The 26,285-nt window shown below is 39.0% G+C and overlaps 1 protein-coding gene across 1 annotated transcript in view; it reads left to right on the forward strand.

Moving 5' to 3' along the window:
- cdkal1 (CDK5 regulatory subunit associated protein 1-like 1) overlaps window positions 1-26,285 on the forward strand; it is a 365,636-nt gene that overhangs the window by 330,400 nt on the left and 8,951 nt on the right. Inside the window, exons 13-14 of the mRNA XM_037537371.1 lie at window positions 20,709-20,792; window positions 24,497-24,661. Coding sequence (XP_037393268.1) covers window positions 20,709-20,792; window positions 24,497-24,661 — 249 coding nt within the window. The remainder of the gene's footprint in view (window positions 1-20,708; window positions 20,793-24,496; window positions 24,662-26,285) is intronic.

The following is a 26,285-nucleotide window of genomic DNA, read 5'->3' on the forward strand; positions in this document are numbered from 1 at the left end:
TTATTATTATTATTGTTGTTGTTGTTGTTGTTGTTGTTGTTGTTACTAAGATATTATTCATTAAAGCAAAAGTATGACGACATGATTCCAAACTTGTGCATGTAACAACTTTTGAGTAATGTATTTGAAGGGTTGATCACACTATCAAAGTGTATTAACAATTCTCTACTAAGGTGGTTTATATATTATTTTTCACCAAACATCCTTGAGATCCTTTGGAATTGGCCAGCCACAATCCTGTGGTTGGATTCCAGCTGACTGTATATGCCAAGTTTTGCTCATTTTGATTGTACTTGCATAAATGTTGTATAAGGAGAAGCTGAGCAATAGGACTGTTTCTGTAGAATTAAGGTGCTGTCCATCATTAGCATGAGGAGAAAACCCCTCCATCCCCCCATTTTGTCATTACATTGTCAAAATTCATGAGAGGAGATCAAACTTCATACACTCTGGTACAGAGAGGCTCAAGTGCTAATAATGGAATATACTCAAAGAGGGAAGAAGGGAAAAAATGAAGAAGAACAAAAAGGAGTCTGAGAGCGACTTCTGATCTTCGCTGGAGCGTCTTTGAGAATGGAACCCATCAAAGCAGGCTGTAAAAACAGCTGCATGCGTTCATCCCTTTTTCTCAGGGACAGAAGAGTGGCTGTGAAATATGAGGGGAGGGGATATGACAGTCTAAAGACGGAGAGCTTTGTTTCTTTTAAGGAACATCCCTTCTAATCCTGGCAGGATGAAGAGCGCAGGATAAAAAAAAAACAAGATGGCAAGAGGAGAAGAGCAACGTTTGGCGCAGAGCAGGCAGGGAGAAAAGAGGCGATGGAGAGAGAGGGAGAGTGAGTGTGAAAAAGGAGATTAATGGCAGGCAGATGGGGCCCAGGACAGAGGCTTGTGGAGCAGACTTGGCAACATGCCAAGCCTCTAGATCTTCTAGCGCTGCTGTAGAACCTTCTAGACTGATTTAGCACAGTGATGAAGGATACAGCATTAGCCCTCCTTTCAAATGCGCAGATCTGATACACATACAAGTCAAGTGTGATAAGTCACTGTTTGCCTGGGTTTGTCAGGAGAGAGGTTATTTGGGGATTTTGCTCTCTATGCATCTCTGATTCCTGGAAACTGAACAAAGTGATTTAGTGCAGGAAAGAAAGAGAGAGAGGCAGCTGTACACTGATTTGAAATGGAATAAAAAAAGCTATTCATTGTCAGTGTTCAAGTACACTCTTAAAAATAAAAGTGCCATAGAACTGTGTGTGTGTGTGTGTGTGTGTGTGTGTGTGTGTGTGTGTGTGTGTGTGTGTGTGTGTATATGTATATAAGACTATTTGCCTGCAAATATGGCATAAACAAACATTCTCTGTGGAACTGGATTCACATTTAACTTGTGCAGTGTAGGTCGGGCCTGCTGACCTGGAGTTGTTTCTATTTTGAATACAACTCCCTTGTTAGTTCTGTCAAATATCACAGCCTTAAATCTGAGAAGCGGCTACCCAAATTGATGTATCCTTAAATCATATTAAATTCATCTCATCTCTATCATTGAAAGACTTCCCCCAGAGAATAAACCCGTTTTGAAAAGCCTTGCCCTGTAGGTATCTTCCTCAAACTTACTGCTGAAGTTTTTTTGAAAAGCCACTTGCAGAAGGATCAAATGGCTAATTGTTACCTTTGAAAAGTCATGTCCTGAGGCCACATCAATAACTAATCAAAAAATGAAAGAATCCTGCTGGCAAGGGAGAATGCTTGACCCTTCTAAACCAGCAGGAGGCAACTGGTTAGAGTGGAGATTCTGCAGTTCCTGTAGGTTAGCACATCTGCTATTAGCACCCAACTCCGTTGGTGTCCACCAGTGGGCTTTTGTGGACTGGCATGTGTTTGCAAGACCATTGAGACTTAAGATTCAATGTTATTTTATTCCATCCAAGCTGTTTTTTTTTAATATCAAATGTGCACTGGACAGTGAAATGTCACTTTCAGATTCACCAATTATTGGAGGATTAGCGGATTAAATTAACAAGTTTAGTTGCCAGTCTCACTGTTGCCACCATAATCTCCTTACTTCAGGCCTAGCAGATGACTACTGCATTAGGCGAGAGGAGGAACGAGATTTTGATTATTCCCCTAGAAAGGAATCATCTAATTCATGCAGACCAGGGATGTCCCCTATGGGCATCTAATGTATCAGCATATGAAGGGAAGAGGCAGGTCGTATTTCCTATTTCAGGAAAAGAGACTGGGTAAGCGTTTCGGAGGAGGCAGGGAGTGGAGCCCTCAGAAAGAGCAGTTTTTCTTTTAGTCCCCAAAGTGAGCTCTGAAGCGCAAAATCCTTTTATCAGCACAGTCTCCACTGTGCTGAGCCTATCATCTCTGGATATGCCTCAGTCTTTTGCTCTTTCTCTATCTCTATCTCTCTGTCTGTCCCGCTTTAACCCGTTATCCCTCCTATTCTTGTTCTGGCACACCCCCCGTCCTCTCTTCACTTTACCCGTCCAGTTAGTGTTAGCATGCTCCTGATGCGAAGTGATGGGGTCAGTAGAATGTGGGACAGGCCTGTCATATGCTCTCAGCTCAGGGGCCTGAATGTGCGCTGTAGTTTACTCAGTTTGCGTCATTGTGTAGCACACTAATGTCCGCAAATCTCCAAACGCTGCGCATAGACGCGCGCCTTTCCAACATAAACAAGTCCACTCTTGTTTCGCTGCCTGCTCTCGCTTTTCAGTTTCTGTTCCATCATTAAATGCAGAATTTCCCCAGAGGTGGAAAATCCCTTCATTTACCATTGACTGTTCTTCCATTTCCACAGTTTAAAACACTATAACCAGCTATTTCTAAATTCAATTTTTAAAAAGCCCAGAGCGCTAGCTTTTTTATTTTTATTTTCGCTTGGTTTAACTGTGTCTAGATGGCAAAGACATGCTTTGCTGTGATTCTACTCTTTGATCATTGTCTGTAGGCTATTTTCACCACACTGTGTACTGATGTTGTATCCCACAGGATAACATGACTTTTTTTAATCAGCTGATTTGCGGCAGGGTTCTATAAAGTAAACCAAAAACAATGGAAATAAGCTTTTGGTGTGACCAATCGGATTGCAGTCCTTCAGAAAGCCCTCTGAAAAATGTATGGAGCCATTTTCTTTTTTTTTTTTCTTTAAAAAATAAAAAATTTATAAGGTTGAGGGAGGTAATTCTGTAAATGATGATTCCCTTTTTCCTTGTTTTGAATTGTGAGGATTTAAAGCTTTGAGATGTTATATTTTGCTTTGTTTTATATCTTCATCTTTAAATATGAACTTCAAAAGGTACCAGACCCCAACAATGTCAATGTCCAGAACACAGAGAAGCACAAATCATAAATATACCTTTTGGTTATTTTAATCTTTGTGTGACAGTTAGCATTATCTACTATCAAATAAAGCCTCACTGTCTTTGAGTACTTTCCAAATCACACTAATCTCTTATAATACAGTAAGCTACATTGTGAGAGAGTGAGTCATTCACTGCTCAGTCTCTGTAAAAAAAGCCTCAATTCATGGCAATTTGCTTTGAAGCTGTACCTCCATGGGCATATTGACTTCTGCTTAACCAACTGCCCTACGCATCATAAAAGATTTCCTAGTTTCCTCTGTTGCATACGTTCTTGTCAAGAAGAGGCCTAGAGAGCAGCCCTAGTACTATCAGCTGTCAAGAAGGACCCCTCCACAGACACTCAAGTTTTGGCTTGGACTCTTCTTGGAACAAGTGTGTGCAAAATGGGTAGAGACAGAGGCACCTTTCTGCTTCAGTGCAGCCCACTCCAGACCTCTTGTAACAGCCAGCCAAAGCATAGCACACTAATATGGGCAGGCTTTATTGTGGAATCATGAAACCAGTCATCCATCTGCAAGATGTTGAACTACTAAAGATATCATGGTCATTTGGAAAACTAATTGGCCATATGGACAGAATTCTGGAACTTTATGGCCCGAATTCTAATATTGTGATTACGTTGCTTCATGTTGCAAACATTGGTGAATAATATCTTCTAGTTAAAAGTTGCACTGCATGATTTCAACTGAAATTATCCAACTACTTATACTATTGCTTGAACACCCTTATTTATGAACCCCCGTTAATAACAATAGGTAAAACACCTACAGAAGACTCATCTGAACTGTGGCTATAGCACACAGTCAAAACATTGTGATTGGTTTGAATCCTCAGTTGCACTCTGTAAGCTTCATCAATGTCTGTATTGGAAAGGCCAACATTTAACTGGTGATATATTGTGCAGCTTTCATACAACTCATGTACAGAACTGTCTCCTATCTTACCGTGCTAATCTTCCAGTTGAAGTGAATGAAATGTCAGGATCAGAGTTCATAGAAGACTTTTGTTTTCTGATTGTGATGAAGCTGGCACCTATCCTCTCTGATCCGACCATGCAGCTGTCAGCTTTATACACCCCGCATGAGTTTCCCGCTCAGAGCGACATCTGTGAGCAGTATTTCAGCTCACCTGACACGCTCATGGCTCAGAGAAAGCAGATATTGTTTGTTATGGATGCTCCCAGGTCCCAGGATCAAGCATGGCCGGAGTTGCTGTGGTCTGATGGATTGGCTGCCCCGAAGCTCCAGCTAGAAATTACAATGGGGTTACTTAGCCTAAATGGGAAGTTGGGTGAATTTTTTTTTTTTTTCCTGCTGTATATTGCAGGAAGTGGAGTGCTAAAATGAACACGCCACTACACAAGCTGTTCTTACATATCATGCTTTCCTGTTCCTGTTGATTTTGGCTTTGTCCTTAGGTTAACCACTTTTAGGTGTAGATGAACAAATAAACACATGTACAAAGGCACACTTTAGTCTCTGAAGGATCTTCAGGGCTTCCTCTGTCTTGAGTTCAAATTGTCTTGACAATCAACAGTGGTTAACAGAATAGATTCCATTATTGTTTAAGGCTTATCAACAGTAGGTTATGGGAAGTTTTTTTTTCAGTTCATTGTTCGCAATGAGACTTTGTAAAAGTTGCAGCATACTGAGAGTTTCTGTCAGCTGCTGTACTTTTCTCCAATCTAAAGCATGTTTTCACAACAGCATTTATTCCGATAATGTCCTAGTTATGTATAGCAGATACTTCTGTGCAGGACTTGCTCACAGTGTTTTTGAGGTAGTTCATAACCATCATGTCCATTTTGATGAATATGATGATGACACAAGCACATGTTTCAGTGCAGCCGGCTGACATTCATCACCTTTAATGAAAACTCCTGATAGGTCCCAATGCACACCCCTGGTGCACCTCATATTGGTCAGCCATATGCCACCCCTAACCCTGGCATCTGCTACATTGGCCTACACAGCCTGTCTCTGTCCCTGGCTTGTTAGGCATCTTTGTATAACTGTACTGAGTTATTACTTTTACATGTGCTATCAAATTTGATTGTGTGAATAGAGGAGAGTGGATCCTAGATTACAGCTCAAAGATACCTTACCCATTCCAGCCTTGAAGCCCATTCACAGCCCCTGATTTCTCTGGTCCAGCCATTCTCATTCCCTGGATAAGATTTTGCTGTACAAACAGGAGATATAGAATTAATTATGTGAAACAAGTTGGACAAATCCAAGTGAAGAGCAAAGGAAGGGTCAGTGAATCATATTCAAATGATGGGACCCTATTTCGGACTCCAATTTACATGTCTTTAGTTGGACTCATAACAAGCTTTCCGTGCCAGCAAACTGCTTGGTTTCTAAAGCATCATCAAGGGCATATCATAAAAAAACAGTCCCTTCAGTCAGTGTTCAATGATGAAAGTTATTAATTACATGGATTCAACATTAGAGATACATTCAGGATTTAAATTTTTGAAGCAGCATAAATGTTAAAAGGAGCAATTTTATGTTCTTAGTTCAAGGTGACTTTTTTAGTTGACTGTGAAAACTTCATAATGAAAACAGATACACAGAAAACTGTTCCAGTAATTTCAAACCAAAGCTATAATTTTCATTGCTACCCTGTTATTACGTATACATATACGTGTTAAGATATGGACCAGGTTACCTGGCGTCCAGGATGCAATCAGCCAAACAGCTCTGACTAATGAAGCAATCAAAGCCCTGAAAACTGTCATCACCTTCATCTGAAAGGCATTTACCCAAATACATCTGTGCAATGAATGAAACATGAAATGGCGCATTTCATGTCTAACCCTGATCTTATCTGTCATATGTATGTGCTTATTTACATTGTCAAAATGAACAATGACTACTTCAGTCATCCACTTCTGTATTATAGCAGGTTTTTTGTTATTCTTAAGCTCACCAGTGGGTTTTTTGCTTCTTAATGATGACTCAAACCATTGGTTTTGTTGTTATTGTTTCAGCTCTGTGTTTGACATTCTGATTTTTCAGCCTCTTCATGGCTTGTATTTTTAATTGATGCTTCTTTGGTCCTCAGTGACAGAGACTGGACATAAATGACTCTTCTAGAATAAAATTTTTCCAATTCCAATAATTCCACCCACTAGTTAAGACTCGCAATACCACCAGGGCTAGGAGAGCAAAAGCAAACACAAGCTTCATGTGAAGCAAGCCACTATATCTATTCATACAGCTGCAAAACACAACATCATTGGTCAGCTGAACGCACATGGAGGAGAACGCTAACTGCCAGTTCTATTACATCAGTGAACACAAGTCTGCACTGGCTAGTATCGCACTAAGTGATGAGGCCAATGCTTAGACAGTTGCACCACTCGCATGCCTTGTTTAGTAATTTTTCATTTGGTTCATTTATTAAATGGTAGACCAGTCACAATTCAAGACAATCCTAGTGCCCTGTTTACAAGATATTTGTTTAGTCGTAAAACTAATCAATCGTCTTAAGTACATCCAAAACTCAGCAGCCAGGGTTCTTACCTCCACCAAGCGCACAGCTCATATCACTCCTATTCTTCGACAATTGCATTGGATTCCAGTTAGTTTTAGGATCAAGTACGAAAACCTTCTTCTTACCTTCAAGGCTTTAAGTGGTCTGGCACCGCTTTTTTTTTTTTTTTTTTTTTTTTTTGATGATGATGATGTAAAGCGTCCTTGGGTTTGTGAAAGGCGCTATATAAATTTAACTTATTATTTTTATTATAAAACAGCACTGTAGAGAAAGCTTGCAGAATGCAAGTGTCTAAGATATGGTCCTCATTCATTGATAAAAAATAAATAACCTGGGGAGGGGCGAAGGGTTGATGTTAAGCATCGTTAGTGGTGAGTGTGGGTGCAGTGGCATTTCCTATTCACAAAGGGGACCTTGGACTAAAAACGTCCAAAAGAGAACATAGACAGTGTGGCATACACAACAACTTGATGTCTGGTGTTTTTTTTTTTTTTTTTGTCTGTGTCAAATTAGATTTTCCACTGTTGCAAATGAGTACACTGTTAAAGCTGGGGCACTTCAGTGGTAATGGAGAGAGAGAAGATTGAGAGTGGGACAAAGCAGAGACTAAAGTGTCATTAAATTTCCTTGAGCAAGAATATGAAGCAAAGACATGAAGAGGAGGGCCGTTCTCACGAGTAAGCCATACTCAAGAACAATGTTAGATGAATTAGGGAGTAGACACTACTGAATTCACTTACTTGGCGCTCATGTTTTTGTCTTTGGCTGCAAACATAAAGAAATCATATGTAAACACTTTCTCATTTTCCTACGAGAAAGATTCAATGGAACCAGCCTCCCCTTTTTGGGTTTATTCTAGTGAATCAAAATAAGAAAACAGAGATGTATGACTTTATTGCCTTCTTTCTTCATGCAGCTGACTGGAATATGGCAGTTTTTCAATGAATACTGTGTACAGACATAACTGCAGACATCTTGCAGGGTGAATCTTCTAATGAACCTAAATTGAATCAAAAGTCACATTTCTCCCAATCACAAAAGCATGTTGTGATTTTATTGATTTATTTCTCATTTGTAGCTCATTGAAACAGATGATTTGTCAAATGTATGGATTCTAAACTTTTAATCAGTACCAAATTTGTGTTTGTACATAGTTGTTTTGTGGAAAAAAAAAAAAAAAAATATATATATATATATATATATATATATATATATATATATATATATATATATATATATATCTCAGTCCTGGGGACCTGTTGTCTTTCACAGTTACAAGTATTCTGAGGCCTAGCACATTGTATCCAGGTCATCAGTTAATCAGATGATGGATTAGGTGTGTTGGGCAAGCATGTGCTTCTTCCTGCATGACACATGAAGCCAGTCTCCCTATTTTTTTAGCTTCTGCTCATGAAGTATGACTGAACAGCTGAACACTCTTAAAGGCGAGCGCCAACTGCCCAGTGCAATAATTGGCTAGCATTGCTCTGTATCCCACTTATATCCCACTTATGCTCTGTATCTCTGTGTGTGCATGGCCAGTTGTGCTTCCTCAAGCTCCCTATATTGGAAAGCTGCTATTTCTCTGGGAATTGCAATAGAACCCACCCCCCTTAGCACCCCAGTGAGTGAGATTTAGAAATTTTGTCTGACAGTGACCCAAGTTTCAAATTTCTAATAGTATTATTATGCTATGTATTTTTTGGCTGATGTTTCTTCACTCATGTAGTTACATATGTTCAGCAGTATGGGTCCAAACATTTTTCAGTACCAGTAAAATACACTCAGTTTGAGTGATCAATAAAAGCTGTCCTCTACCAAGATCTTAATTGAGTAAGATGTGTCTCTTTATTGGATTCTAAGTTTTGACCAATGTTGTTCTACTGACTGCATGCTAGAGGACCATTTCTCTTGTGCTGTGCACATAAAAGTTGTCTCAATAGAGCAACATCATCTATAGAACTATGAGTTTTGTGAGCATTTTAGCGCTCCTAAAAAGAAACTTCTAATTGAAAGACACATTCTGACTAAACTGAATAGCGGTATAGAGTTTTATTCTAAGGGATTCCTTTGGGTCAAATCTGAAGGACAGTTTTTCAACTACACGAACATGAATTATATGTGTTATGTGTTTCCTGATAAAGGCGTCTCCATTTTCTGAGTATATGCTCAGAGCCATCACTTGATTTGAAATGGTGATGGTTCTGAAGGCCAGTCTGTCAGTCACAATTGTGGCATTTTGTAGATTGGAATCTGAGACTTGTAATGGAAACAAAGAATAAAAATAGTTTGTAACATTAGCCTGCGTAAAATGTCATATTTGACATTAGGTGGCATTTAATGATTCATGTGTAAAAGGTTAGCTATTTTTTGAATATGTTCTCTTGATAAAAAATAAATAAATAAATAATGTTGTACTTTGAACATACACACATTAGCATACATATAAGTAAAGTAACCATCAAAGGTCTGGGAGCATATGCTCAATTATTAGTGCTTGAAAAAGCACTCTATTGTTATCTCTCATACTTATTCTTCTTCACACATTTCTGCAATTAATACAGCCCTTAACGTTACAGCGCTTAACGTACAGACTCCATTCAAACTGTGTTTCGAAGGTCCTGGCGCTGTGACTTGTGCTATGTATTTTTGGAGTCGATCGGTTTGGTAGTTTTTAATAAAATTAGGTTTAAATATTAAAAACCTCCCGTAAGAATGAATGGCGGAATGTTCAGAACTTCAAATTCTGACTGACATTGATGATGTCACAGCAGGCAACTCAGTCTCACAGACACAGCTGATCACTCAGAGAATCTGCTTTAAAATCCTTAAACTTTCACCTAGAAACTCTCTTTCAGTTTTAAATGGTAGAGACACTTGTCCTTTCTGAATCTTCAAAATATCTTATCATTTTATCAATCAGCTTTAGAGTTTGAGCATTTGTTTGGCACTAGGCACAGAAAACTGCTCCATTCACTCCCATGTAAATTTCTCAATCAGAATCTGCTTATTTCAAGATTTTCTGTGTGTTTAACTTGTCATAACTCGGACTCGCACTTCTCAGTACACACAACATTACACCCAAATTAATCCTCAAGGGGTCTTATCTCACATCATCTATCCAGTTAAGCAATAGAGTAAACATTTCCCGAGTTATGACTGTTTGTTCAGAGGGTGCAAATCGATCTCAAACAAGGCTTCTCCACTAAGAGCTGCATAATAACAAGGTGACAGTTAATTTGACACATTCATAAGGAGGTGTTGTTCACCTACACAGAAACACACACAAACACACACACACTTGCAGCTCTTTTCAAGTACTCTTGCAGTTCCTCCAGGAAATGCACATCTAGGTTTAACTATTCTTCGCATTTAATAGTGAAGACATCAAATCTGTGAAGTAATATTGTACGAAGTAATAATGTGTTAAGTGAAAGTGTCCTCTGTTTTAGATCAGCTATTTGAGATCCCTTTCCAACAGTCTCAAAGAAGCTCCATTAATGCTACAATCTTGTTGGCTGCTGAAAACTGCTGGTTGAGGAACATTTAAAAAAAATTGTTCATATGTAAGCATCTGTGTATTCACTATACTTTATATTACACTTTAATGATGCGTAATGATTGAAATCATATCAGTATAGGCAGACTATTTGTTTAAAAAAAATTTTTACATTGGACAGGTTTGATAGATATTTCAGACCACTGTTTGATGAGACATTTATAGTACTCAGGAAGAACAGAATGTTTAGCTGATGCTGGGCTGCTGTGCTACAATATCTTTTATTTGCTTTACTACATTTGTAAACTTGTAGGAATAAATGATATATATCTCTCTGTTATGCTAATCCAGCTAAATGTAGTCCCAATTTCTACATGTTGGGAATGTTTATTTACCGGCATTGGCATTAGCAGATATGTACATGACAGATAGTGGATCAGCAATGGCCCACAGTTCCCTTGTACATCTTTAAAGCATTCCAATATAAAAATCTCAATCATTTAAGTATAAACCTTTTAAAGATATTTTTGGAGATATTGTGGTATGAAGCAGTCATAATCGGGTATCAATTTTTGCCTGATAATGTATGTCTGCCTGCTGAAATCAAGGCCTGTTAAACAAGTGATTGTAATGCACAGTGATTGTCACAGAGAGGGGAAGAGGCAAGGGGAGTTTGGTTTGGGTAAGGATGTCTTTGCCTAAAGACTGGAAGGAAGTGACGCATGAGTTTTGGGTATGATAATGAGGGCTAGCATCAATGTGTGTAGTGGATGCAGCTGTTTGGTCGATATGAGGCTAATAATATCCATCAGTAATGGTATTATTCTAAGTCATGTAATTTGTGTTGCTTGCTTGTGATTTGGGCTGGCAAGCGAGTAATTGTAAATAATGAAAGTGATCATTTTCCCGGCCCAGAGCCAGGGGACGCAAGCGTGCAAGTGTGTGTGTGTGTGTGTGTGTGCATTAGATGCAGGTGCACAAATGCTTGTGGAAGTATGTGCCCTGGCATGGTGTAGTGAATGTGTGAATTAACAGCGGAGGGAGAAGGAGCCAGAAAGAGCCCAGAAAACATTAGTGCTCTGGCAGAGTTTCTCTCTGTTTCTCCCTCACCTACACATACACTCTTTCAAATGCTCATACACACTTATGCACCACCTCTCTCTTACACATGCCCAGGCTCACTCTCTCTTTGTCTCTCTCCCTCGTCTGTCTCTGTCTCTCTTTCCTTCTTCCTATCTCCATTTTTCTTTCTCTCTCACCATCTCCTTCATTTGCTCTGTCTGTCTGTCTGTCTGTCTGTCTGTCTGTCTGTCTGTCTCTGTCTCTCTCTCTCTCTCTCTCTCTCTCTCTCTCTCTCTCTCTCTCTCTCTCTCTCTCTCTCTCTCTCTCTCCCTCTCTCCCCCCACCTCTGACACACACACACACACACGGCTGTAATTGTTATTCAGCTGTTCTTAATGAGACAGGGTGCCCAGTGAGTGACTGGAGTGCTGCCTCTCTTTTGTTATGCTAATTATGCACTATTAGAGCTGGACCACATTTATGTTCCATCTAATCTCTCTCTCTCTTGCTCTCTTGCTCCCTCTCTCTCTCGCGCTCTCTCGTTCTCTCCCTGTCTGGGTGGCAGAGTGAGTGTGTGCCCCAATTTGATTCCTTATGTTGCCCAGTGAATACTCTTAACAGTGTTGGCCGATCTGATGATCTTATCATGTACTTTACACTGCATGTGTTTAGTTGCTTTAGTTAGTTAGTTGGATCGTTTATTTGTTATCAGCCTTCTTCAGAGTGTGATAAAGTGATATTACGACTTTCCTATATCATCTGGTGTCTTTCTAGTGCTTCTCATTGTCTTCTTTTCCTCCTCCACCTGTATCTTAATCCATTAGCACTTTGATTAAATCTTTTGGTAGTTGTCAAGGTAACAGCAGGGACAGAATCATACGAAAACATCCTGTAATTTTGTTTTCAAGTATTGTGAGTATCTAGAATAGGCGTCAGCTCTGAAGAGGTTGCTGAGTTTCTACTTTTACATCATTGTAGTGCTGTGAAGTGACTTTTAAAGAGAAGGGGTGCTTTTTTTCTGACCCTGTCATTATGCTTCAACATGCTCCAAACACTTTCCTCATAAATTGAATCACTGTAGACTTCCGCTTTAAAACATTTAGCACCTCTTGTGCTTGATTTCTCTAAATATCACCCATTCTGGAAGACGTGGATTGGATTGGGTGTAGAGATGCATGGTTTGTTTTTTTCATAATTAAAGTTCATAGTTTGCTTTTAAGAGACTAGCTCTGCAAAAAACCCAAATGTAGACAATTAGACAAGACATGTTTGATGTCTGAAGTTTACTTTACTGAAGCTATGAAACTAGTGTAGCTAACAAGGAATCGAGGTAAATGCAGACAATTAGTATCATGAAAGCTGAACACAAATCATGACATTTATGTTAAGCCATGTTTAGTTATTAATCTCATACTTTTGCTCATTTGACACTGTAAGCAATACTGTTAGCTATAAAAAAAGGACAAAGGTAGTAAATACAGTATTAGCATCAAACCGGGGGACTTTGTATTTTTGTTTGTATGTGACTATATTTTGGCCAAATATATATGTTTTTAAAATGTTATTTTCTGTAACTTATTGTACATTGTATGAAAGCATGGCTTGGCCTGCAGTCTGGTTGGTCAATGACAAATCGTGTTTTGTAATTGACTGTTTGCAGAGTAATAACTGATATGTCTCTTAGCCAATCACAAGCATCTGTAAATGCTACTTCCTCTGTAAAGTGGAAAAAAAAAGACTTTAACAAAACTTGTTCTGCAGGTGACAGTGGTGACATTTAAATTAGTCAAAACTATTAGACTAAGAGAAATGAAAAGGACCTGTAATTAAAACACACACTTTTACTAATCTGGATGGGGGAGCTGTTTTTATTTTTTAATTTTTGAAGCTAAAAATGTGGACGACCAAACTTACAGCTCAGCATCAAAATTATTGACATGCAGAATTATGCTGGCCCTGAGGTAAGCTGAACTTTGGCTGGCTGTATTTGACAAATAACCTAATGGAGAAGCATTAAGATGAGTTAGTTAACTAGAAAAATTTGCTTTCCTGCTGCTTAGCTTAACTTTATAAATCAGATGTACTGGAACAAATCTGGCAAAAGACAGTAGTGGATGATGTAGTGCCTACACACTGGAAGAATGTTTTTCTTCTGACCGTTCAGATTAATTTTCAATTAAGTGCATTATCCTGCAGATCTCGACAGGGTGCGTGGGTCTGCGGTGATGGAGCTCCTCTAACACTGGCTAAGAGCAGAGGATTTGGCTCCGACTCCAACAGGAATCATTTCTCACTGCTGATAAGAATGCTTAACGGCATGTCTGATGCTTAAAAAGAGAAAAAAGAAGAAGAAAATGAAAAACGAAGCAATGCAGAGATTCATATTTTCTTGATCTTGTGCAAAGCTTGTCTGCATACGATCGGAATATTCTGGTCTTTGTCTTCCACACTCTAAAGCCCTGTAGATTAGGTGGATTGTTTGGACTGGACTTGTGTAATTATTATTTCAGCACTGGTTCAAATCCAGCCCGCCTCGCATTTGTTTTCACTCTGCATGGTTTTAGCAGAGATCCTCCATGAGCTGCCAATCCGATCGTTGTCCCATTTGCCGCTGCGGACTCAGCCGCCGTTAGGCTCTGGATCCTGCAGTGTTTTGTAATCCTTCCTCCATATTTTCTGCTCTGTTTGTTCATGCTGTCCATAATCCATCGCCTTGGATTACTGTCAATTAAGAGGCAATGTGTTCCGTCTGGCCCATTGCCAAGGCAGACGTGGAGTATCTCTACAGTATCTCCACATTCTGACAGTACACAAGATGGCAAGGTTTCTTTAAAGAAACTAAAAATAAACACACAAATAAAAATTATGTGGCTAGTACTGAATGAAACATAAAGGGGGCCAGTTAAGATGGCATCTGCATGCTGCCAATTCTTTAATCCTTAGAAGTCGGGTTATTGCCATTTTTCTATGCATTCATTGTACATAATTATTTAAATGTAATTACATGATTATATAATTAATGTTAGTTATGTAATGCATTCTTTATCGACAACAAGAAATTACAACATACTTTTGTAAACAAAAAAATAAAAAATGACGCAGTTATTGAAACCAATTGGGGTTTCCATTTAGCATGATAACATTTACTCATTGCTAACTCCACCCTTGCTACTTTCTATCAATTATTAGCAATGGTGGTGCTTTTTGCATGAAGTATGCCTTTAATCTAGCTCTCTGTTTGGCAGCAGCAGCGGTGGTGGTGGTCTCCTGAGGCCTTTCTCGATTGCCTCAGATGTATGTTTCAGCACAGAGAGGGGGGTTTACAGTGTAGAGAGCATGTTTTTCCCCAGCTTTTCTCTTTCTACACACTTTCCCCTCACAACTCCGCATGATGCTGGATGAATTTGTGAGTGATCGGCTTTGGATCCGCAGCCACACGTTCCTGTTCAGAAGTTGATGAGAGGAAAAATCAAAGACCAAAGCAAGACGGCAGCCCTCCCCATGGGTTCAGAGGAGCAGCAAGCTTCATGGGCTTACACCGGTTCAGATGCGTGCCAATAAATCATGGCCTGCTGTACAGAAGGCAGCTTTATTTTTTTCCCTCCACCCCACTTTTCTTTTGCAGTGACAATCATGTTCTTCTTTGCTTTCCAACATGATCTGGAGCTGGAGGAGGCCTGCCTTTGATTGTTCAGTACACCTGTCCATCCGCTTTGAACATAACGACGTCCTCCAGTCAGCCTGAAGGCGAGCGGTCTGAGGAACTCTTCCATTCACTTTGAGGAGGAACGTCAGTGAAGTCCGCTTCAGCATGCCATACCTGTTACACGCAAATGTAGTTGATCGGCAAGGACGTTTGGTGTCTGAAGTTTGCTTCTTTAGTTTTGTAGCTATGAGGCTAACGAGTAATGGAAGCTTATTTTGCTGCCAGTTACCATCTTGCAAACTTCATGTCTAAATCCCTGCTAAGTCGTTAAGTCATAGTGAAATAGGCTCACTTATGTGGTTTCTGACACTATATGAGTGTTTTCTGTCAACATGTTGCTGATTTTTATAGATGACAAGATGGTCATGGTGTCAGATCCATTATATACCAGTAAGTTGCTGAACATGTCTGGGCTGATAACTACATTTGGAGGAAAGGCAAAGCAAGTTTTCTCTGTTAGACAGATACTTTAGGTTGGGGAGCTAAATCTTGGTCCTTGAGATGGACCATGATGGAGAGTTCAGATGCAGCGTACCTAGCAGCAGTATTCAGATGCCCTAGAAAGCCTTTATTATCAGGAGCGGGTGAGTTAAATTAGTATTGGTACTATACTCGGCACGTGTTTGATCACCAGGACCAGGACTGTGCAACCCTACTTTAGTCCAAACTCCAAAGCCTGTCTAATAGGAGAATTCCAAACTCCCATTGGATAGGCTTCACTTTTTGCTTAAGAGATATCCTGCTTTGAAATTTGCTCAGTTGCAGTTCTGATATATTTTTGATTTGGCATTTATTTCTTCCTGCCCTTAATTTATCAATTCTCTCAGTTCTTCTCAGGAAGAATTTGTAGAACACATTGAATTAATAAAGAATAATGAAAGCTTAAATCAGTTTGAATGAGCACTAATGCAGAAGCTTATCCGTGTGGAGTCTCCAGTGGTGGGCAACAGATGTTAGAAATGACATTCTTTTTCTCTCTCTCTCTCTCTCTCTCTCTCTCTCTCTCTCTCTCTCTCTCTCTCTCTCTCTCTCTCTCTACCCTATATGTATCTGTATATGTGTGTATATGCGTGTGTGTGTCTGTGTAAATACAATAAGTTATCCTCTTAAATCACAAATGATGTTTAGAAGAGAAGAAAGGAACAAAAAAAATAAACAAACAAAAACACTTCTGAACACTCACCTGCTGGTGAACTTTTAGTGAAGTAGTGCAGTTTCATGCTGCTTCAGTAAAAACTATGATTGCCTTGTTGTTTTTGTTTGTAAGAGATCTAGAGAAAAGTCTAGCTTTACTCTCTTCTCAAATTGTTTCCTGTTATTTTTAATTTAAGTCTCACTTAAATTTGCATCCCACAGCCTTTGAATTGACTCTTATTTTAAGATGTAGTTCAAATACAACACACAACACAAACACATGCACACATGCTGAATGACATCCTCTCCATTTGGAATTCAAGTGGTCATGCACCTTGAAGTGTGTTTGTGGTGCATCAATGGTAATTGGTCCTAAGTTTTGAAGCTGAGCTTTAAAAGAGCACAATTTAGTGCATTTCCCTTCCAGCTGTAATTGCGAGGAGGGAGCAGCATCTCAGCAGATGGAAACACAATTTTTCTCAAAGCCACAGTGCAAAAGCCATTGAAGCGCAGGTGCGTTTTCACGTTTCTACCTGGACTAATAGACCTTTGTATGACTAGAATCTATACAGAACAGTTTAACATGTTAACCATGACACCAAAGGCTAGAATCCAAATTTCCTTCATAACGCTTTGCAAGACTTCAACCCTGAGATGTCAGTTATGCTGTTATTAAAAACAATTCCCTGAGTCAACTACAGAAATTCATTTGAAATGGCAAATTCTAAACTTCAAAATCCATCTACATTTGTGTTTGTGAGTACATGAGATGATTTAGTACAATTTAAATGAAAAGATTGTGTTACAGAGAAGAATGACTATCCTTTATAGCTTTATCAGATGTTTTGTAATTTCTTGATATCAAAGCGCAGGAGAAAAGCTGGAACTGCATATCTATACCGATACAGAATGTAAATGTGACTCATTGTGTTTTGTATTATTCAGTTAAATATATAATTTTATTCCAAGTGCATTGGAATCGTGTAGCAAAACAAAATGAAAAACTTTAAAGTGTTAATTATAAAGAATGTACCTATGACACAGAGGCCAAAAGCTCTCCAGGTCAATCCCAATAGTGCTTTTGATAACGGAAATCATGATATCATTTGGGTCATTGAAACAACTTGCCCCCTAAAGCTTCTATATGCCATATTTGTAACACCTGCTGTGTCTCCTTATATATAGAAAGTTACTTCAAGGGTACACTTAAAAGCTGCTTGCAAATGAGCTCAAAAAATTTGGTAAAATACATGTAACCAGGGTTTTTACAGCTGCACTTTGTCATTGATATCAACTCAAAGAACATAATGACTCTGTAAATGTTTATACACTGTAACACATTACTCATCAGTTCATCCTAAAAAATTACTTCATGTGGTAACAAGCAGTTGAACTAGTTTTATTTCACTCAAAGAATTACTCCAATTTAAAGAATCATTCATTCAAAGTATTTATAAAGGTTGAATGAAGCAAGTTAATTTACTTGTTACCTTATGAAGTATTTTTTAGGTTGAACAGGTGAGCCATTTATAGTGCCATCTATATGGAAAGCCCTTTTAGCAATTCTCAGTTTAGCTGTTGGAATCAGCCCAGAGTGGGTTCAAAGACCGAGGTTGTAATTCAAATGTAATGTTCAAATCCAATAACGTCCTGTTTAAAAATCAGTGACCATAAGCAAAGATATTAAATCTGTCCTGTCAAGTTAATTAAGTCTAGCATATCTCTGAATATTCATTCTCTTTTGTTGCCATTTCATATCAGAGAGTCTTAGCAAGCTAGCAAAGTATACACATTGCTAATACTCACGTTTCTTAATGCAAAGGAGTGGTCATAGAGGTGGGACTTTCTGCTGACAATTTGCAAAGTGGCTTCAGAAAACATGAAAGCCATCAGATATCACCCCATTCATTCAGTTACTCGAGATGTCGTACCAAGACTTACTTTCTAGAAATGTGGGTTCAGTACCCTAAAGATCAGTCTGAGAAACACAGTTGCAGGAAAAACACTCCCAAAAAGCATTAAGAAGAAGCATTGAACTCTATCAGGCCAAAAAACTCAAACAGGCACATTAAGTTAAATGCCATTTGAACAGTAGGGGGGATTTTAGGACCCCCCCCCCCCCTTTCCTCTTTTTGTCTCTCCATCACTTTCATTCTGAAGGCTTCCACACTCAAGGCCTCTCAATTCACACGTGTTTTGGGTTTCTATAATAATCCCTTTTTATATATATATATATATGTATGTGTGTGTTTGTATGTAACAAAAATCAAGATAGCTTGTGTGTGATTTCTGCAACAAACTTCCTTTTGTTTTTTGTTTGTTTATTTATCTATTGTTGTTGAAAGAATTAAACTGCATTCACTCTACAGCTTTGAATCTGCCACCCACCCCTCAACCTCAGCCCCCCACCCCTTCAATCCTGAAATCTAATGGATGGCCAACAATACACTGTTTCCAACAGAATTTAGTTTCCATGCCAACCATGTTTTTCTGCTTCCCCCTCCTCTGTAAGTTGCGACGTTAATTGGCTCGTCAGCAAGGACATAATGTTTTGATTGCATGAAAAACACTTGCTGATAGTATTATAGAAGGGGAATGGAATCGGATGCAACGGTTGTTTTCTTGCATCCTTTTCTTTTTTTTCTCCTTCATCACAAATTTGAATAATCAGAGTGGTGGTGGCCTGGACATGTTTTTCCTGCCTTTTGGATCCCTTTTTTCTCAAATTAACACATGCTAATGATGTGAAACTTATTTGCTCTTGTGCTTTCTCTCGCTCCCCCTCTGTCTCCCTCTCTCTCTCCTCCATTCCTGCCTGAGACCATTTATAAAAATACATAAAAAAGGACCCATTTTAGGCATGAACCTTGTACCTAAATGCCATGTTTTTACAAGCTAATATAAAGCATTTTTGTGCTTTCATGAGCAGCAGACATTAAAAGCAGGCCAGACATATTGCTCTCATTCAGGCTAGGGGTGGCCAAAATGGCCGAACATCACAACATTTCAAGACATTTCCAAGATACTTGATTTGCCTTAATATATTTAGATTAGAAAAAAGAACAGCTATGCTGTATGTAAGAAATACTATCAAGAACTATGACTGCAGTGATGTTTATTCAATATTTCATGTCCTGTCTTGCATTAAATCCAAAAAAACAGACTCTTTGTAATGAAACATGTCAGTGTTGTTCAGTGCCCACCAGTGGTTCAAGCTGTTATTGACTGCAAATGCATTGATTAAGTCACAGTCTCGCTCACAACCTGCAGTCAGAAGATCTGTATGTAATGTTGTCATTCACTGAAGTCCCCACCTTGTAGCTCCAGCTTGCTGGTGTACAGTACGAGTCTTAGTCCCACTTTGAGGGAGAAAAAAGAAAATTATGAATTCAGATATAATGCTTACAATGATTTGTTATGATCTGTTTAAACTCAAAGTATTAATTTGGATAGTAATAAGCTTAATATATGCAACATCATTATTTATAGGATGCTTTCTGTTGGAAGGTTGCGGTCCCAAACCCTAAATTTCAATTTTCATCTTGCAAAAGTATTCTTTTTTACCCAATAATACTTTTTTCACATTTACAGCTTTTTTAAACATCTTTTTGATTCATTTTGATTTGAAGTTGTAATATTTGGATTTATCATGAGTTTAATTTTTAAATTCTAAAAATACTGTCCCACATTTTCATGTCACTACAACACAGAGTTTTAGTCTGTAGGTGCAGCCTTGTTTTAGCAACACCTGTGCATTTTAGAGCAATCTTGCCTCTCATAGCCACATGGTGAGCAGTTAGATCCCACTGTTTTGAAGTTAATGTATCTCAGTGTCTGAAAATCATTGTGGAAGATAAATGGTCACTGCCCAAACACACATTTTCTGTTTTTTGGTAGTGACAAAATTGAATGTTCAGTCATTTGTTTTAATAAAATAAACAACTTTAAGGTGTATGGTCATTCAAAGCAAAACAGTTTTTGTATGAAGTCCAAGTTAGCTCAAAGTCTAAAGTGTGTTTTCAACCCTGTTTTGAACCATTTCTGTAGAGTGATGCCACACATACCACCATTCCACAACCATGTCTCTGTCACCACTGTGCCAAAAATGGTCCGCCATCCAAATTATACCTGGTCAACAATGATTGTTTGATCAGAAACTGACCAATAATGAACAGGGTAGAGGGCAGCTGACATTGTGCTTGGCAGACTATACAGTCTATAATTTTACACCTATATAGTGGACCTATATAAGGTATGTGGAGCTCATAAAGTGGCCAGTGATTTTAATAAGTTGGACACCTTTACAAAGACCATGATCAACACTTGCTAACACACAAACATAGACTGTCAGTGGAAAAAGATATTGATATTCCTAGGTATGTGTCATTGGTGTAGTTTGTTTTTCATAGTCCATTTTTCTCTCACTCCTCTTTTGTCACAGGTTGGTGAAAGGCAGCATGTGTTGGTCACTGAGGAATCTTTTGATGCGCAGTACTACGTTGCTCACAACAAATTCTATGAACAGGTAAGGCCATGGTTGTTTGTTTTGTTCAGAAAGTTTTGCTTGGGCAAATGGAACAGTGCAGTTTTGTCTTGAACTAGAAGTCATACCGCCATTTCTCAAGCCAGTATCAAGGTTGATAAAATGAAGTTGTTATGGTATGTGGTATTTATCTCTTTCTGGGGACCAAATGTAGCCAGGAACATTTTACTGTACTGGGGGATTTCACTACCGTCTGCTAAGGAAATGCTTTTTCCCCAGAACAGCTGCAGTTGTTTTCTAGAAATGGTAAAAGAGGATGAAGCTGGTGTTTTTGCTGTTGAGGTTAGAGTTAGGTGGAGAACAGCAGCATGTACATACTGTACATACACTCATACAGAAGAATATGAAACACCCATAATGACAGAAATGCAGATGTTCTATGTATGTTGCTTTCAGTTTTTAATCAAACATATGGAAATGCTGTACTTTGCAGGGCTTGGCTTCGTGAGTCTCGAAAAAGGAAATAAATAAATTAAATTTTTGCTTTTAAAAAACTCTACCTGACTGCATATTACTTCAAAGCAACCTTGTAAAAATCCACTTTTAAACATCTTCAAATAAATCAATTTACCTGTGTTAGCAATCATCAAACCATGTTTGAAGTCAAGCTGTTTAAAAGGAGGGGACCAGGAATGCATTTTTGCTGTTTGACCTCCAGGCTATAAACTTTCTGCCTCTCTCGATCCCTCTCAACTTTTTTCTGGAGGATAGACTTTTCTCTCTGCATCTGCTCTCAGTAGTTTGGTGTGCAATCCATTAGTTTACAATATTTAGGCTTTATAGACTTTAGTAGTTTTCATCTTTAGTAGTTTTCAGTCCTTTTGGATCAAAATCTAATCTGCATATCAGTGCCTTTGTGCTGCATGTGTACTGGTGTTAATTTTGAAGATTACTGTGTGGACAGAGCAGTGGGAACATACTGGCACAGACTGAATGAAACAAATGTGTGTGTTCTTTTTACTGTGTGGGCTTTCAAGTTTTCGATGAACAAAGTGCAAGTAATGCATTTGTAGTACAGGTGAATGTTCCCTGCATTCAGGAGCAGTAGACAAAGCATTTGCAATGGGTGATTAAAACCAACATTATCACCTCAAATGAGAGCTCAGACACTTAGGAACAGAGTCTCAATCACCCTGCCTCTGTTTACTGCCTAGATATAGGCATGGCTTTGAAAGGAAAGTACCCTTTTACTGACATGAAAAAAAGGCTAACCATAAATTGCTGTTTTTGCATGTCATGCAGGCAATATTTTGTTCTCTTTAGATGCACTGCTACTGCACATTGCTGATAATAATAATAATAATAATAAATTACATTTTTTTATATATATATATATATATATATATTTATATATATAAGCTCTGTGCGCAGTAGTAATCTGATACACTTGAGTGTGCATGGGTAAAATCCGTCATCCGTCAATTGTTTTTCCAATTTTAATTATTGAATTAATTCAGTTTTATTGATTATTTGTTGCAGCCCTTGTTAAAAGTAGCATGAAGTGTGCTGTCCTTAACTGAACACACCAGTGTGTCTAGTTGAAGTGTGTCTAAAATTAAAGCTAAAATTCTAATGTAAAATTAAACCTAGTTCAGCTGGCTTCCCAAGCTATTTTGACAGGTTCTGCTGTATAATGTAGCCTATTTTTGTTGTAAACAGGTGACATTTGTTCAAGAATCTCTCTCATGATCTATCTCTCCTTATGGGAGGTGGGATGAAGGGAACACTGCTCAGTGAAGTGTCATGACTGAGTGCAGTGGGCTTTGGCTCTGCAAGGGTTGTTGAGGTCATGCGTCCAGCCACCCACCCACCATTGATCGTTCTATTATGGGAGCTAACAAAAGCCCATCTCTAGAGCCATCGATTGAAGAGAGCACAGGCGCTCTATTCTAGGATTCAAGCTGTCGCATTTGCTTTTTTGCTCCATCCTCCCATGCCTTTTTTCCCCTTCTCCTCAACCTTGATCCTTGATCCTGCCATTCAGAGTAGTTCTGGTCTCGAGAGTCCTTGGGATATGACTGACCATGCAGGGAGATGAAGATGATTTTTTTTCAATGGCAGGTCATCTCAACATGATCTATTAAGGGATCTCTGATCTAGCCTGATGTTGTTGCCACCACTGCTTAAGCCTGAGTGTATTGGTCATCTGCCAAGGCTGTGTGATCGTTTAGAATTATTCATGCAACGCACACCAAACTCTCACGTCTCGTTTATGAAAATGATTGTTTAAAGGACCCTCTATTTAAAGATTCTTTTTCTTCTCGGGCATCACTAAAGAATATTCTTTTGGCTTACTTTTATGTTCTAAGAGGGGAGTATGTGTTGCTCCATGCCCAGAAAAGAAATAAACATGGGCAGTTCACATCTTCACAATTCAGCACAAAGACTGCACTGACTTTCAATCACTTGTTGCTCATAGCCACACCTGTCACCCAGCTAAATATGCTCCAGTTCTGAAACTGTCACATGGGAAATGTGTGAGCTTACAAAAGGCAAGGATCAGGTTCAAAAGGAGTGCAGCAGTTTCTTCAATTAACAAGATGTTTACAAAGGAAACAGCAACACACAATACAGTTCATGTTTTTTCTTCATGAAGTTGGGTGACCTTTAACAGAGATCTGCCGTGTCTGTCATCTGCTTTGCCTTTACTGTCAAGAAGGTGGGCTCCCCTTCGATTGAAGTTATCCTGGGCTTAGCCATATTGGTAACGAGCAATTTAGAATGTAAAGCTCTATAGATCCAACCCACACAGGCTATTTAACCCAGTTTTCCCTGTGAGTCTATTGCAATCTGTCCTCCTTTGGCCTTATAGCAGATCACTAATCCTCTTCATGTTGTCATAAGGCCACTGGTGGTGGAAGAGTCTGTTACCAAATAAAGTGTCCATTAAAACAAGAAGTTTGCATGTTGATCATTTAGTAGTTAACCAAGTAACTGTTCTTTTTAACCCTGTAAACATATATACATCCCTTAAAAAGATACTTAGTATGGCTTTTCTGGAGTGACTATTGCTTTTGTAAGCATATGTATATGTTTACTGCTTATGTTTACTGGTTAGGAGAGAGAAGTGTTAGGTTTATGGTTGTGAGCATAGACATAGTGTCTGTAAGAACACAGTGGTAAAGAGAGATGTAGGGGCTCGTAATGTGAGGTTCAAGATACCAGCCCTGTTGTTATTGAACGCTATTGATCTGGGCCCTCTCATATAACTCTGGGCATGTGGAGATCGATGGTGTTTAAGTTCGCTGGAGCTCTCATACTCACAAGATGTGTTAAAGAACATGTCATACTTCAGCTAAAGGCAAAAAGCAGTGAGCTGAAGACGTTAAAATGAGTTACGAATGGTTAGTGAGTGTTTTTCATTCCTTTGAGGAAAAATTAGATTGATTTATTTTCCTTTTGTTGCTGTTCTGAGTTTCAAAACCTAATATTCCAGAGAAAAGTTCACTAGCAAAACAGTAGTGCAAGAATTATTTTACATTATTTTCAACCTTCAACATTTAATGTGTATCATTCACTTAAATGAGACTAAATATGCTCTCATGGACTCATGGCATTGTTGGGATTTTAACATCTTCTTACAGTACACTACTGTTTGCTGTTTGTTGGGTTTGTGTGCTTGGACCCCTCTGCCTACTTCTTTTTTCTTCTGTTTGGTTGTTCCAATTTTTATTCTTTCTGCACAGGTCCTTGTTCCCAAAAATCCTGAGTTCAAAGGGAAGATGATTGAGGTGGACATCTATGAGGCTGGGAAGCATTTCATGCGTGGACGTCCAGTGGATGATGCCAGAGTCTTCACACCCTCCATCTCCCAGCCACTGCTCAAAGGAGAAGTTTCGGGCATTCCTCAGGTCAGTACAATCTACTCTGAGCATTCAGAAGCTGTGTAGGTTTGTGTCAATAGGCAGGTGTCATGTAGCCACCCTTCAGTAAAGTGTTGAGTTTACAAGTGTGTGTGTGTGTGTGTGTGTGTGTCAAATAGAGTGTTCCCAGGAGAATGCTGTACTAGTTGTCTCCTCCGGTTTTGCTATGTCACTGCTGAGTTGTTGGAGGAGCTTAACTAGTGAAGCAACTCTTGTGCAGACTGGTCTTGGTTCAGGTGTCCATTATGCTGCATTAGGTCATCTCTCTATTATTATATCTAATCTCATCCACATCCTGTCTCCTCCTTTCCCTTTTGTCTTTGACCTACATGGGGGAAACCAAATTATCATTGACCCCTAGAGATTAAGTGACCACTCCTCTATTGCTTGGCTCAGACACTGGTTCACTTTTCTCTAACCGATGCTGCATTCAGAGCTGCCAGGTTCTGTTGACCATGGATGTATCATGGAGTATCTCCGGCAGAACTAACAGCATGCTCAAGATAACGTCACTCACTCTCTTTCTCTCTTGCACACTCTCTCCTGCTCTCTCTCCTTCCCTTTTTCTTCCCCATGCCAGAACCAGCCATAAAAGCTGATGGAGTGTGAAATTAAAATGTGTATCACATTTCGGTGTCCTCACTGCTGTCTCCTCAGCACAGATGTGTCTGTGTGAAAAAATAAAAAATAATGTAGCAGCCACAGATTACCATAGGAATGACAAAAAGTGACAGTTAAGCCAGCCATGTAATTCCCAAATTACTCATGGAGGACAGCCAGCCTCCCTTCTAGCTCATTCACAGGCAGAATGCACCTCACCATGAGTTTAGCCTCATTTTGTGGAATTTGTATGAATGATGTGTTTTAAAAAAATCTAATTTTGTCTTTTTAAGCCATCTATTGATCACTTTCATGTAAGTGGTTTAAAAAAAAAAGCTGCTAATCACTTGTAAATGTGTCTTACACATATTGTTTACTGCAAAGGCAGAAAATTGTGATAAATAGCTTTGCTAAATCATTGCTGGTTTATTAAGTTTTGTAAACCGTTCCTGTTTCCATCCATTCCTAATGACAGCATGGTATTGGCTTCAGTAGCCTCAGTAATTTTGCTTTTTCATATTTCTTAGGAAATGTTCAAATGGAATAAGCTTGCGTCAGTCTAAAAAGAGTCACCTGCCTCTGTAGTGCACACATTTACATGTTGAGACATAAAAGAGAGGGAGAGGCTGGCAGATAGGGAAGAGAGAAGGTTTTTCATGTGATTTATTGGAGTGGGGATTTGTTTAAGGGGAAGCGGAGGTGGGAGGGACTGCGTGTCCAGGTGTGTGGATGTCCTCTGGCTCTGTGGAGTCACTTCTCAGAGTCTGAACTCTGTGACCTATGCATGTTCTGCCACAGTACTGTCACTGGAAAGGCTTAAATAAGGATTGCAGATTAGAAGCCACAACGGTTGCCCTCTGGTAGCAAATGGTTGTAATATGTTGCGAATGTGATCACTTTGACGTCAAGTTTTGAATATGATTATAAGCTTGTAAACACAGCTGTGCAATCATTTTCCACTTTAGTAGAAAGCTTTACCTTGAACTTCCACTCACCACTTGGGTGGTAAACC

The sequence above is a fragment of the Pygocentrus nattereri genome, chromosome 3 (genome assembly GCF_015220715.1).
Source record: "Pygocentrus nattereri isolate fPygNat1 chromosome 3, fPygNat1.pri, whole genome shotgun sequence".
Taxonomy (NCBI): domain Eukaryota; kingdom Metazoa; phylum Chordata; class Actinopteri; order Characiformes; family Serrasalmidae; genus Pygocentrus; species Pygocentrus nattereri.